Genomic DNA, 14,356 nt, shown 5'->3' on the forward strand with positions numbered 1-14,356 from the left:
GTGTGCGTTGGGGTGCTGAGCACAACCTGCAGACCCCTGGCTGCAGGCTGCATAGGCGCACCCCCCCAGTCGCTCACTGCACAGCAACCCCATGGGCCCACGGCAGCAGGAACGGCCTTTCCCCATGAGGAGGGGGGCAGCCCTGGAGCACTATAGCATGATCGTGGGCCGGGACCATGCCCCAGACCCAGTGCAGAGCCCAGGGGTGGGCAGAGCTCTCCCCCCTCCCCAGGACTTCCTTGGTACCCAGGTGCTGGGGCTCACCAGCTTCCTTTCCAGACTGTCCAAAAGAGCCGTCTCCGCATGGAGCACTACCAAAACATTTATTGAGAAGAGTGTTGAGGGGCCAGGCTCCCCAGGACCCCGCTGCAGCTGACCACGCGTCTGGGGAGAGGAGTGCAGGCTCAGCAAAAGGGCAGCCAGCCTCTGCCCACCCAGCAGGCTCTCACGCTGCCACGCTGGGGACCTCCCGTAGCACCCTGTGTGCCTCAAAGCAGCCACAGGGAGATGTGGGCACTTGTTCCCTCGGGGGAAATGTGTGCCCCACTCTGGCGTAGCCAGGGAAGCAAGGTTGGCTACGCAATCCCTGCATGCTCGGCGGCCGAAGAAGGAGGAAGCAATCCGGCACCGGTCACTGAACAAACAGCTGTGAGATCTGGGGGCTGGCTCATGCTGGCTGGCCTGGGCGCTGCTGGGGAGGGGTGGCTGCTCTCCATCACGCTCCACCTTGGGCTTTGGCTGCTGCCGGCTTCTGTCACAGCTCCTGCAGCCACCCCTGGAGAGCAGACCTGCCCCATGCTGCTGCCAAAATCCTCATCAGAGCAGGTGGGGGAACCTGGCAGTGAGCGCTTGCTCTGACCATACCCACGACATGGAAAAATAAACAAATGTGTATTTCTCTCATGGGGAGGAACATACTTTAAAAGGCGCTTCCTAAACCTACGTGCAAACATGAGAGCAATTACGGCACCTCCCAGAGGGTGCTGTAACTGCACCTTGGGGCTCCCAAAGGGAAGCTCAGCCCTCCCTGGAGAAGAGAGGGAGCGTGGCCTTGCAGGTGGAGGCAGCTGCTGCCTGCTGGGGCTGCACGGCTCACAGCTGCACCGTGCTGGCTGAGCGCCGTCCCGCACCCCACAGCGGCACAGCTGCGACCTGGCAGCAGCATGCAGAGGAGAGGGCTCCCTCAGCATGGGCACCCCACAGCTTTCCTGCTCCTCGCTTCCATCTGCAACCTCCTCCGGATCAAGGGGCAGCTCTAGCAGCCCCTCACCCGCCAAGTGTGCTGCAGTCCTGCCAGGAAGCACTCGCGACACCCCCAGCCGGACACATCTATTTACACGAGAAGAGCCACAGACATAGGGCAAGGAGGTGCCCCCCAGCCGGCACAGGCAGCCGCCGGCACAGGCTGCTACCCCTGCGCGCTGCCAGGCCAGGGCTGGCTGGGTGCTGCATCCAGCCACCGCCAGGCCATCGCCCTTGCACTGGGCAAGGGCAGAGTCACTTTGCGGATGCTGTATTTTCTGAAGCTGGGGGCAGTGGCAGGTCCCTGGCTGCGTAGACAGTCCAGAAATGGGTGGGGGATCTGCTGGTAGCATCATGCCCTGGCAGCAACCAAGGGCAGGGGCCCACGCCGGCCGGAGAGGCACAGCCCAGGCAAGTGTCCATTTGTCCATCCCGATCTTAGTCATTCTCGCTCTGTGAGGGAGAGAGGGGAGAGCAAGAGTGAGGTGCCAGGGGCTGGGCGGGGGGGGATACGGCCCCCCCTCAATGCACCCCGAACCACCTGATAAGTGTCCCTGTGTGAGCACAGCCCTGCCATGCCCCCTCACCTCCATTTTGCTGTATATCCAGCTGAGGAGCTTTGTCACACGTGTGTAAACACCGGGCTTGTTCTTCTGGCCGCATCCTGTCCCCCAGCTTGTCACCCCAGCCACGTACCAGCGACCGTTGTCCTCACAGACCAGGGGCCCTCCGCTGTCACCCTGGCACAGAGGGGCAGAGCGATGAGGAGAGGAGACAGGAGATGCCCCTCTGCCAGTACTCAGCCAGGGGACACCGGCGTGCAGATGTGGGCAGCCCTGCCGGTCCCCTGCCACCTTGCCTGGTGGGAACCATGTGCCCCCAGCTCACCTGGCACGCATCTTTCCCCCCCTGCAGGTACCCGGCGCACATCATCCGTGGGGTCAGGTAGCCCTCGTACACCTTGTCACTGTTGCAGATCTTGTAGTCAATCAGCTTCACCTCAGCCTCCCGAAGCTTTGGGGATGTGTTATCTGCAAGGCAGGAGGAGCCGTGGGGCAGGGTGGGCCTCGTCCCCCACCACCCCCTGGCCCCTCCGCAGCGCCAGGCGTTTCCGTGGCAGTGAGGCAGGAAGCTGGTATTTCTTGCAGGCTTTATTTCTGCAGAGCCACACAGCTGGGAGGGCAACCACCGCGAGTCACCCCTGCGGGAACAGCCCTCAGATACAGCAGCAGATCGGCGCTTGCTCCTCTCGCATGCTGCGACGCACAGGAGCTGCCTGAGGAGAGCCGGCATCCTCCCTCACCTTCGTTCTCCCTGGTCTTCCCAAAGCCGGTGATGAAGCAGGACCTGCCGGTCTGGAATCGCTGGCCGTACATGGGGAGGCAGGCTGGGCGAACCTGAGCTGGAGGGAGACATGATGAAAACCAGGCGAGGAGAGAGGGATGAGTCACCCAGGAGCAAAATAGCCGCTGTAGTCACCAGCCCTGCAGCGAGGGAGGAGCAGGGCGCACAGGAAACACTCCCCTCTGCGCCCACCGCGGCAGGGTCTCTGCCAGCCCCCCGCAGCACTGCCCATGCAGGGCACAGCAAGCAGCACTACACCAGCTGCACAGCCAAGCGCACAGCTGTGTGTGCGCAGGCACTGCCGGGGACGATGGGCCAGCTCCCGACCACGGGACACGCAGGGGAAAGCCGTGGGGCCGCAGCAGAGCAGGATGCTCCAGCTGGCAGCAGCCGGGTGCAGCTCAGGGAGCAGGTCGGAGGGGACCCGAGCTGCCTCTTGCTCCTGCCCATCCCCAGGCGCTCTCTGTCCCCCTGAACCCTAGCCCCAGGCAAAGCCAGCTCTGTGGCACGGCAAGCTCAGAGGCCTCACCTGAGAGCGTCAGTGGCCTGGAGAGCTTCATGAGAGCGATGTCATAGTCATCGTGATCATCACTGTAGTTGGAGTTGATGATGACTTGGGAGACAGGGATTCCCTCCGCACGCTGCTTCAGGTCCGAGACCCCGCCGTACACCTTCCAGTCGTCGAGGATCTTCATGCTGTTCCTGGGCAGGGAGAGGTGGGGGCAGCAAGGAGTGAGACGCAGGGCACAGGGCTGGGCTGGGCGCCTGCGTGAGGGCTGCCGGCTGCCGCTGGTGCCCCGGGCTGGACAGCAGCACTGCGGGCAGCTGCCTGTGGCAGCACTCACATGAAGAAGCAGTGGGCTGCAGTAAGAACCCACTGTGCGTCGATGATGGTGCCGCCGCAGATGTGGATCGGCCCGTACTGCACGCTGACCTGCCAGGGCCATTTGCTCACAGAGGTTTCCTTTCCTCCAATGATCCGGCCAGAAATTCTCTGCCCACAGGCTGGAGGAAAGAACCGGACAGAGAGAAGGGCTCAGAGAGGAGGCAAGGCCGGAGGGGGACGCACACAACATCCCCACCACCCACAGGCACCAGGTGTGCTCGGTAGCTCGTAGGGGCCAGTGGAGACCACTGGGAATGCAATCTTCATAGCTTTCTATTACCTAGCAGCTTTGCTGGAAGATGCCCTGTTTGCCCAACCCTGTGCAAAGAAAGGAGGAAAGCGCTCCCAAGCATGTTTTTGGCCTCGCCCGCCCTTGGCCGCGTGCCCTGCCAGCCAGCCCCCTTACTTGTGCATCGGAGAGAGACGTACTTTCCCGTGAGACATTGTGAGCTGCAGGAGAGAACAGGGACACACAGCCTCAACCCTGGCGCTGTGGCACCAGGGCAAGGGCAGGGCCAGGAGGCGATGCTGCCTGGTACCTGTTGACACTCTGCTGGATGGTGTCTCGCTCGTCAGTCACAGCGAGGCTCTTGCCAGAGATGTGCAGGGGAATGTATTCAGTCTGCGACGCACTGGGAAGGAAGAGGAGAGAGGCAGTGAGTGCCCCTCCTCACTGGGCACTGACCACCCAGTCCCTGCCTTCTCAAAAAGGCCCTGCACACTAAAGCTGGGACAGGGGGATGGACTGAAATGCCTAGAGCAGCGCTGAAAAGCACAGTGCTGGGGGAAAGAGCACAGCGGCCATGCACGCGGCCAGGGCAGGAGAGCCAGAGCAACACCCAGGGGACTGGCAGGGCCCCAGCACCTGAGACGGACAACCCATCCCTGCGGAATTACTTCTGAAATCCCAGCTGCCGGCAGGTCTTTCTGGAGAAGGAGTCGTCCCAGGCGCTGCTGCACACCGGCAGCCACTGGTTCTCAGCGCTGGAGTAGATGTGGAGCAAGGACTCGTTGGACGCAAAGCGCACTGCGGGGATGGAGCCTGTGGGTCAGCGGTACCCAGCGGTACCCAGCACCCCAGGGGCTCCCCTCGCTCCCATTGCCCCCAGTTCCTGGTGCCTCACCGCAGCCCAGCTCGTCGCTCCTCTGGGAGCAGTCAACGATGCCGTCACAGCGCACGGGGTTGTCCTTGCAGCTCTCGGCAGGCTCCTTGTACACGATACCGGTCTGCGACCGCCAGAACATAACTGGAAACAAGCGCATGCTGTGGTGAGGCAGGGGCTGGTGGTGGGGGCTCGCTGTGGGCAAGGGTGCTGTGACCCCCCCGGATGGGAGTCCAGAGGAGGTCTGCCATGGACAGGGGTGCTCCCAAACACCAGGGGCGAGCTCTGGTGCAGGGCTGAAGGAGGACCAGCCAGCCCTGAGCATCCATCCCCCCATGCTAGCCCAGCAGCGTGCAGCTCAGCTGCTGGAAGCCTCTCTCACTTAACCCACTTCTAGTTTGCTCCTGCAGAAAGATGCATTCAGTGGGCTTCAAGACCACAGCTACAGCAGCTGGAGCACTAGCAGCTAGATGTTACGAGGATTAAAGTGATTCCCGCGGTTTCTGTGCCCGCTCCGCCTACGGACTGCACTCTCTTTGACAGTCGGTCCTGTCTGCCAGCCCCTGGGGGTGCCCCGCCGCCCACCAAAGCAAGCCCAGGAGGAGAGCACGGTGCAGCTCCCCGGGACTGCAGGGAGCCCGAGCAGCAGCTCTCCCTTCCCCGGCAATCCTGCTCCCGTATGTCCACCAGATGTCAGGAACGCTCAGGAAATGGGAAGAGCATAACTGCCTGCTTGCGTTCCCCCCCGGGGGGTTCCCTGTGGCACTTGCCAGCCTCTGCTGACCCCCAGCCTCTCTGAGGTCTCCCCCCCAAGGAGCCCCGAGCCACCCCAGTTTGGGACCGCACTCACACAGCAGGATGAGGGCGATGAGCAGCACGATGAGGACGGAGATGCAGAAGATGAGTGCAAGCCGTCTCTGGCTCATGCAGGGAGCTCTGAACATGGGGGATCCTGGTTGCAGGGCAGAGGCAGGGTCAGGGGAAGCAGCTGCCTCCCCAGGGTGCCTGGACCCTGCTGTCCACTGGCACATGCCAGAGCTCCCTGGCTTCACACAGGAGCCACGAGATGTAGGGCAGCAGGGCCATGCACACCCTGCACCTCCCTGTGGCATCCCCCCATTCTGCCTCTCATCCCCCCCATGGTCACTGTCCTCTCCCTTGGCCCCAGCACCCCTCACACCCCCAGGGAAACACTGCCCCATGGCTGAGGCTTGTGCCAGCAGTGGGCACAGGGACCCATTCCCTGCCTCCCTCCCTTCCCAACCTACGTGGGACCCAGGCCACGGTGGCCAGAGACCACCCTCAGCACCATCCTCTTACGTGTGCTCTCACAGGTCGTGCAGGCGGCTGGGGCTGAGCTGGACTCTGGGCTGTAGGGCTTGAAACTAATGCCAAGGACACTTTCTTGAGGCTGCGGAGGTCGGGCACCAAAGATGCTGCTGACTGTGGAGGCATGGAGGCTGGGAGGGACACTACTGGGTGATGCCGTGGTCTGTGAGCAGAGGAGACTGTTACTGGCAATGAACATTGCCCACTGCAGAGTCCCCGTGGCTGGCACCCCACCACCCAGGCAGCTGTGAAGGAAAAGGCGGCATGGAGCTGAGCTCCCTGGTACGGCGCTGAGCTCCCCAGTGCAGCCAGCCGTTGCCACTGGTGGCTGTTCCTCCACAGTGCCGTGAACTGCATGGCAATTTACCGCTGTGGTGCCTCTTTCTGTACCCCAAGGCCCGAGCTGTACCCCATCCAGGACAGCTGAAAACCTCTTTGTTGCAGAGCTTTTCCCCTTTAGGTGGCTGCTGACCAAACTGATTGCTTTGATCAGAGCGATCGGCTGGTTATTTGGCATCAGGTCAGTCACACTGTGGCCCAGTTCCATGGGGCTAATGCCCCAATTTATGCATCTATCCTTAATTAGCCATTTGAAAAATACAGTGCAATTTCCAGCTGTTATTTAGTAATACTTAATAATCAGTGTTTTCCAAGCCCTGAAACATCCTGTACCCTGGAATGCTGTTCTGCAGTTGTGTCACTCCCGATCCATGAATTTGCAAAAGAATATGTATTTGTTTCCTTTCCTCAAGATACACTCTTCCAAGCACTCCATCAGCTTCTATCAGCTACATAAGTGACAGGCTCTCATTCTCCTTCAGAGAAGACCTATGTAAACAGCCCACTATAAACGCCGTTTCTGCTGCCACTGTAATTTCATTTGTAAAATCTCAGATACATTTTTGGCAATAAGAAACGGCTGCGTGCCTCACAGAAACTGCGAGGGCATTTCCAGCCAGCGCACGGCAGCATCCGCCTGGCCTGGGCTTCGTTCCTGGCAGGTGCTTACCACGCTGCCTCGCTCCTCCTGCCCTGCTCCCGGCGCCACGCAGCCACAGCTGTCCATCTTTGCACCGGGTTGTTCAGGGGAAGCCAGTCAAACTGTTGCCAGTCACATTTGCACTATGTCTGTCCCTACAAGTGACATTTCTCCTGTCCCACAGGAGGGGCAGCCAAGGGAGAAGCAGAGCAGCAAACCTTTGGCAGCAGAGTGCAGCCAGCGCGGGCACCCTCACCCCAGCCCACCTCCCAGGGGACCACTTAGCAGCCGGGAGGTGGGCTCAAACACGCCCCTCTGGAAGCCTGCCTCTGATTTTTGGCCCTGCAGTCGCTAGCAGCCACAGTTCCTCATAACCAGAACACATCCCCTTCCCTGCCAAGCCAGCGAGCAGCACGTGGGCTGGCGCACAGCTCTGGGAATGGGCAGAGAGGATGGGGCACCGGGCAGAGCAGGAGCAGCAGCAGGAGCTGGGTTGCCCCCTTCCAGCTGGATTTTCTCTACCCTCGTGTTTCCTGCTGGGAACCAGGGGCCCTAATGAGCACGTCAGGAGCCTGCTCAGGCTCATGCTTTGTAAATACGGCTGTGCCCTTTCTTGCAATGCAGTGGTGTAACTTCCTGGGCATTATCCCGTGAGTCACGCATCCCGGCGTGGCCACGCGCGCGCCCCACGCAGGGCCTGCCTCAGCCCCCCAGCTGAACGTCGAGGGGGACGTGCAGCCCCTCTTGAACCGTGCCTTAGTAACAGCTTGCAGCCGCCGCAGCAGCCCGTGCTCCCGGGGGGCTCCCTGGCCACCCGCCCTGGCCAGCAGCAGGGCGCGCAGGGCCACCCCCCGGCTCAGGCTCTCAGGCCTGGGGGCACAGACCTCTCCCCGCCGCCCGCGGGGCCCTTGGCACAGGCACCGCAAACGTCTCCCGGCCATCGAGAGCCACCTCCCTGCTCACGTCAGGGGACAGGGACAGAGCGAGCAGCTCCCCATCCCTCTGCACACATGGGGAGGAGCAGAGGCACTTTCTATTTCACAGCATCACCCACCGCTTCTCGCTCCTTCCCTGCCGGACAACGACAACAAGCCTGAATTTGCTCAGCCTGCAGCCAAAGGACAGTTTTTCCTGACACCCGCATCTCACAGCAGCCGTGTGAGCAAGCCCGGGACAGCCGTGCTGCAGGCTTGCCTTCTCGTGGGTGCACCAGGGATGCCCCTCGGTGTCCTCTGTGGGGCTGGGCTGGCACAGCAGCCAGGAGGGCTGCAGAGTGTCCCTGCAGCATCCTCCCCTAATCAGCCTGAGCAGTGACGACGGTGGGATTCAAGTCCTCACAGCAAGTATTGCACACCTGCACCGTGAAACATCCCTGGGTATCCTTAGTGCCCGTTGTTAGAAAGCATACGTGATCAGCAAGACAGAGCTGCAGCGGGTCCTGCGCCACTGCTTCTCAGAAAAAAAAGCTATGAACGGATGCCAGGAACTTCCCTAGGAAAAGATTTTATCTTGTTTATGTATAAATGGGGTTTTTGTAGATATCCAGGCAGTATCATTTACGTTGGCATTTGTATGCTATCTCCCCGTGTCTGATATTTCACATGCCTCATCCTGCAGCGTGTGTAACCCTTCAGTTATCAGATCAGCAGAATTACAACGCTGTTAAGGACGAGCCTCTCCACTCTACTAGAAGACAGCCCAGAAGACAGAAGTAAGCCAGTGGTGCTGGATGCTAAAGCATTTCTACCTCCAGTGTACAAATATTTCAAATTAACACGTAAATTCACTATAGATGAAACTGCTCTTACTGTTCCTTAGCAGGAGCACATGCCTTTTCTTACACTTGGGTGAACTAATAACTACTTCTTTCTTTAAAAGCCTGAAGTCCAAGTATTTTTTTTTCTACATCTATCGCAGAAGCCAACAGAACTTTTATCACGGGCTCCCAGTAACCAGCGTAACTGGTTGCTGTTGAGCGGCCACCGGACCAGAGAACAAACAGCAGCAGGTTTACAGAGATATTTCTGTTAAGGAGCATGTATTACCCTGGGGATTGAGCTGCAACTTCTGCCCACAAAACCTTTTGTCATCCTTTGCTGGCTTTTGAGTAAAAGCCAGACCCGGAGCCATGCCTATCTCACACGTGTGGCTGTGGTTTTAGCCTTTTTTCTGACGTCCTCTCTGCAAACGTTCCACCAGCCACAAGAGCATTAAGTGTTGCTGTGGGCTGGTGCCTGAAAGTCAGCGTGGGGACAGGGAGCACAACCAGCTCCTTTCCGTGGTAAGGCTAACTTTCAACCAACAGGGGAGGAGGGATGCTGGGGACACACAGGGACCCCTCGCCAGCTCTGCTCCCCTCGCACCCAGCACAGCCCAGGCTGCCTGGGGGATGAGCGGATGCTGCCTGCCTGCAGCATAAGCCCTTTGCTAAACTTGTCATGAGCGTAAACACCACCTTGGTCCTTCTCCGCTCTGCCCCAAGGCTTTGAGCAGAGCTGGGAAAAGCACCTACGCCGCAGACAGCAGCACCAGAGAAGCCCATCCCCTTTGCACTGTGACCTGCCATGTGCACTGACCTCCAGCTTGACACCCTGCTGCAGAGGGAAGGCCACCAAATCCACGCCAGCAGAGGACAATCACCCAGGAAAAGGCGGTCCAGGCTGGATTCAAGGCTTGGGATCCACGCATGACGGGGAGGGAAGGCAAGGAAACCAGCCGGCAGTCACCCGCAGCTTCGGAGTGGGAGGGAGAGAGGAAGAAGCCAGGCAACACCTGGGGTGTTGCAACCAGACCCAGGGCCCAGCTGTGTCTCAGAGGAGCAAAAGGGCACAGCAGCTGCCCAAAATTTGGAGCATCAAGAAGGGAGGGAAGCAGCCTGCCTTAAATAAGCTGGAAGAAGCTGCCTAAATACTGTCCCAGCTGAGCTTGGCAGCCCACCCCTCACCAACGCTCTCTGCTGCTCCCAGCCCATTGTTCAGGGCAGGGAACCGGCTCCTTCACCTGCTCAAGGAGTGCTGATTGTCCACGGCAGATTAGCTCAGCAAGCACACAACAGGGACATTGTCCTCACGCTCGCCTGGGACAAAACCCTCCTGAGCCTGTGAGAGCCCTGTTCCCTCCTGTGACACCAGAGCTCCACGAGTTCCGCGGCTGAGGGGTGGCTCAGCGGGGCCTTTCTGGGAGGAGACAGACTCCCAGTCCAAGCCATGGCCCCCCCAGCTGGCTGGCCTCGCTCCCCTGGCTGCTGATGGCATGGGGCTGGGCAGGGCCACGAGGGACATGGGACAAAGAGGGCAGGAGCTGCGGGAGGATGCTGCACACCCAGGTGCCACAAAGGGGCGATGCACGGGGAAGTGAAATCCCAAAGCACGCAGGGGCCATTTTGCAAGCACAGATGACAAGCCGTGTCAATTGAGTAAGCCCGATCTGGCCAGGGACAGGTTGCCTTATGCCACTGTGAGCAGCCCTTCAGGCAGAGATCAGGATATGTTCCAGTAATTGCTTCTCGCTCCATTCTACGAATAGGGAAACCGAGGCACGGAAAGATGAAGTGGCTCTTCCGCAGTTGCAGAGCTGAGGGTGGCACCTGGGACTCCTAAGGCTCATTTAATCCAAGCAACAAGGCCAAGGTGGCCCAGTGGGGATGCCCAATATTGGGTAATTGTTGCCGTATGTGGGCATCTGAATTCCTGCCCCCTCTCACCAAAACACAGTGCTGCTGCCTGCTTTTGGGGACACCCAGAGCCTGGATCACACTGCAAAGCATTGCTGGGGGCAGGCTGCCCCCCACTTGGGACCCAGCCAGGATCTGGCTTGAGCCCACTCTGCTCCTGCTCCTGGCAGCCTCTGAGACACCCTCACACCAAGGGGCAGGAAGAGAGTGGCTTTTTACAGCTGGCCCTGCCTCCCCTCGAGCCCCATCCACCCTGTCACTGCCGGCTTTGCACGTTCCGGACGTCGCTGGCACATCCAGCAGCACTCGGCACGGTAATTACCCGCTGCCTCACCCAGGTGGACCGAGCCTAGTGCCCAGCCAGGGATGGATGTTTTCCTCATGACAGGATGCTCAGCAAGGCCCCAAGGCCGAGTCTGAGCAAGCCCTGGTCAACACATCCTGAAAAGAACATGGGGAAGACTGCCAGCAGAGCAGGTGAGGGAGAGCAGCGGAGGCTGGGGCCGCTACCAGAGTGCTGGTGGGATGTGCCAGGGGGCTCAGGAACGTGCAGCTCCCATGGGTGCTGAGCGGCACCGGCTCCCACCGGCAGTGCCAGCCTCCCCCGCCAGCCTGTCCCCCCAGTTTGCAAATCCACTCCAGTGTGGACAAGCACAGATGCCAGGGTCCCTGATGCCTCCTCTGCTGGCATGGGGCTTACACCAGGGATGCTGGCGGCTGTCCTCCTCCCTCCCTGTGCCTGGGGGGTGACGGAGGCAGCAGCCCCACGGGCAGCTCATCCCAGGTCCTTCTCCCTGCCGGCAGCAACAGGCTGCTGTAGAGGCAACGCCTCAGAGAGCGGGAGGGATAAACCAGGGCCTCCACCAAACCCCGAGGGAAGTGGGTCCCTATGGTCACAGAGCAACCCCTGGTGCTCCTAGCCAGGTCAGAGCTGGAGGAGCTGCCCACACCTTACCGGAGAGGTTTTCCCGTCCATCGGCCGCTGCAGGGCTGGGCTGGGATCACAGGTCCGGCACAGCCATCCTTCGCTGCGCAGCGCCGTGCAGAGCAGTCAGGTCCGCAGGGACGGGGCAGAATCTATTTGGCGAGTGGGCTTGTACGTCAGTGCCAGCGCCGGGCGCGGAGGGAAACCAGTCCAACCTGCCGCCCAGCTCCACCACTGCCTGTTTCCCAACTGCTCCAGGCACAGCATGCAAAATACCTGCCTCTGCTGCTGGTGACCCCAGCCAGGCGCTGAGGAACACTGGGCAGGGGCAGTAGGAGCCCCGGCTGTGGCCCAAGGTCTGGGAGCAGGTCAGGTCTGGCCCTGGGGGGAGAGCAGCATTCTGGACACCGGGGGCTGCTGTGGGCTCCTTGCCTCTCTCCCGGCTGCCTGCCTGCCTGCCCAAGCACCCCCCATCCTCTGCTGTGTGCTCACCATACGTTCACCTCACCTCTCCTACCCCGGCCGAGGGCTGCGAGCGCCAGCTGAGGAGGGGAGAGGAGGGGACACACAGCCATGTGCCAACCCCAACAAAGCCCCCCTCGTGCGCCCCAGGTGACCGAGAAATCCAGAATGCCCTTTTTCAAGGCAAATGAAATGCCTTTCTCTAGAGGCTTTTTCACTCCTTTGCTTATGGGGTGATGCTTTTGCATTGTGCAAGGAGAAGGCAATGGCCTCCCCCATCCCCTGTGGGAGTGAGCTAGGAGATGCTTTGCTTAAACCAGAACTCACATTTGGGAGAAACAGGTAAAAATATCCAGATTAAAAGGAAAAAAGCCCAGCTCCATTTTGTGTTTCCTGATGCCCAGGCCCCAGACCCATGTCCCTCAGTGCCACAGGCCCCGCTTGCCCCAGCCCCTGGCTGCTGGAGGAGCGCCTGTGGGGTGGATTAACAAGGCCAGCAGGGAGCCTGTGCCGGCACTCCTCGTCGGCCAGAGCTGCACCACGGTCTGTGCTCTGCCTTGCCCAGCAGAGAGGCACAATGGTTTCCCAGAGATGTAAATGGTGCTTCGTGTAACCCAGACTGCTCCCAGCCTCAGCCAGCGTGTGGATGAGCAGCCTCTGGGATAAGAGGATATAGCAAGCTATGGCCCCACTCTTGCCGGCCCACGAGGGCTGGCACCAGGCAGTGCGAGGGCAGCACATGGCTCAGCAGGGAGGAGGGTAACCTCTCCGACAGCCTGGTCCCAGCAGGCTCTGTCTGGCAGTGTGGTGCCTCCTGTGAGCCCCATCCCGACACTCTCTTTTCCAGGCACATTTCTCCCAGCATTATTCATAGCATAAGTCCCTTATTCATCTGGCTCCCCACCCATACCTTCTCATCGGAAGGGCAGGAGACAAGCAGGGCCTTCCAAGCTTGGAGGAAACCTGCCTCAAAGCCCCTTTGATTTCAAGACTGAAAATCCCAGGATGGATCCCACCATCCCCTCCACTCTGCCCCAGGTCTCCCCATCGCATCCCTTCCCAGAGGGGTTAATTCCTGCCCTTCTCCCGTGCACAGCCTGGAGGCAAACTCAGACAGCCAGAGAGGGGGATCGGGGGGCTCAGAGGAGAAGACCAACACCTGGGTCCGTCCTGTTTATGGGGTTTACTTCCATTTTCTACTGGCAAGGTCATTGCTAAGCCCTTTGCCTGCCTCTTTCCCATGAGCCCACCCAGGGCCTCGCTGCCATGGCAGGTCCAGCACGTGCGCTTCAGCGCACAGGGCAAATGCTTCCCACGGCAGTGGCCACGAGGCAGGCTGCCTGCTCTGGGGATCCCCTGCTTCCAGGGTGGCTTCTGACCCAGCGCTCACTCTGAAACACGCTCCTCTCTGGTTTTCACACACAGAACTAACAGCATTTTGTTTGCGTTTTGCAGCTACCCTATGCCTCTGAGGACTCTGTCCTGCTGGGGTGCAGGGGCAGAGGGAGGCAGGGGATGGCCAGGCAGCGAGCTGTGTCCCCAGGCAGCGCTCAGGTGGCCTTGCCTGTGAGCTCGCATGAGCTGCCACATCCTCATCTGAAAAGGGATTCTCAGAACGTAGCTCCAGGTGGCAGCTCCAGAAATGATTGCTTGCTGGTGTTTCTACAAAGCCACCTACAGAAAGCAAGTAATAGAGAACCATGTGTCTGGCCTTGACCCCAGCAACCTGCTGTTAAATGTCATGCATGCACAACACCTCCTGGGTGAAATCCTCACACTTTCTTGCTGGTAGCTGCTCCTATGGGCCCTGCTGCACCCTCCTGCACACACAGCCGGAGCCAGCACCTCCAGCCTTGGAGAATCCGGCAGCTTCTCCACTCTCTGCTCTGACCTCCAGGCATGAGGGAATGAGGAGGGGAAGGGGATAACTCTGCTCTTCCAGGCAAGGTGCCTTCTCTGGCTATTCGTCGTCCGGCAGGGCAGAACCAGCCCTCCAGCCCCAGCCCGAGCCCTGCGCTACACGGAGCAGCGTTGCTGCCTGAGCCTGCCCCCCCGGGGCTGGACGATCCCCCTACCACCCTGGGTGAAACTCCCCAAGGTCCGCAGTGGTGGAGTGCAGGAAAAGCTGGTCTCTACCAGCTCTGCCAGGTGTTCTCTGGGCCAGGTTTCTCCGCAGTGGTGTCACCCTGCCTGGCCAACACAGTGGCCCACAAGGGGATATTTCAGGGTCAGCCACATCACCTGTGGGGCTTGGCGGCTTTTGGGAATCCCAGCCCCACTCCAGCCTTGCCCGTGCTGAAGTTGTTGGTGTTGCTGAGGCTGCGGCCACCTCCGCCCCAGCCACAGAGCAGCAGCTCCAGGATGTGGGTGCAGTGAGAAGGAGCAGCAGCCAGGCAGGTGGGAGGACGAAGCC

General features: G+C 60.2%; 1 protein-coding gene across 1 annotated transcript; it reads right to left on the reverse strand.

Moving 5' to 3' along the window:
• Positions 1-304: 304 nt before the first annotated feature.
• TMPRSS13 (transmembrane serine protease 13) lies at positions 305-11,612 on the reverse strand. Its single transcript, XM_075116368.1, has 13 exons — positions 11,512-11,612; positions 5,896-6,067; positions 5,426-5,527; positions 4,597-4,719; positions 4,370-4,499; positions 4,012-4,104; positions 3,879-3,922; positions 3,432-3,591; positions 3,116-3,288; positions 2,546-2,644; positions 2,131-2,273; positions 1,830-1,982; positions 305-1,695 (listed from the first exon to the last, which is right to left on the reverse strand). Exons 1-13 carry the CDS (start codon positions 11,530-11,532, stop codon positions 1,681-1,683), a joined length of 1,428 nt encoding a protein of 475 aa, XP_074972469.1. The 5' UTR covers positions 11,533-11,612; the 3' UTR covers positions 305-1,680.
• Between the last annotated feature and the right edge of the window lie 2,744 nt (positions 11,613-14,356).

This window comes from Phalacrocorax aristotelis, chromosome 22, assembly GCF_949628215.1.
Source record: "Phalacrocorax aristotelis chromosome 22, bGulAri2.1, whole genome shotgun sequence".
NCBI lineage: Eukaryota > Metazoa > Chordata > Aves > Suliformes > Phalacrocoracidae > Phalacrocorax > Phalacrocorax aristotelis.

Bases quoted from the DNA above. Each gene is read 5' to 3' on its own strand.
- TMPRSS13 (XM_075116368.1), bottom strand. From the start codon at position 11,532: ATGGACGGGAAAACCTCTCCG. The intron at 5,528-5,895 runs GTAAGAGGATGG...CCCTGCAACCAG, and splicing joins CACGACCTGTGAGAGCACAC to GATCCCCCATGTTCAGAGCT. The intron at 4,500-4,596 runs GTGAGGCACCAG...CCATCCCCGCAG, and splicing joins GAGCGACGAGCTGGGCTGCG to TGCGCTTTGCGTCCAACGAG.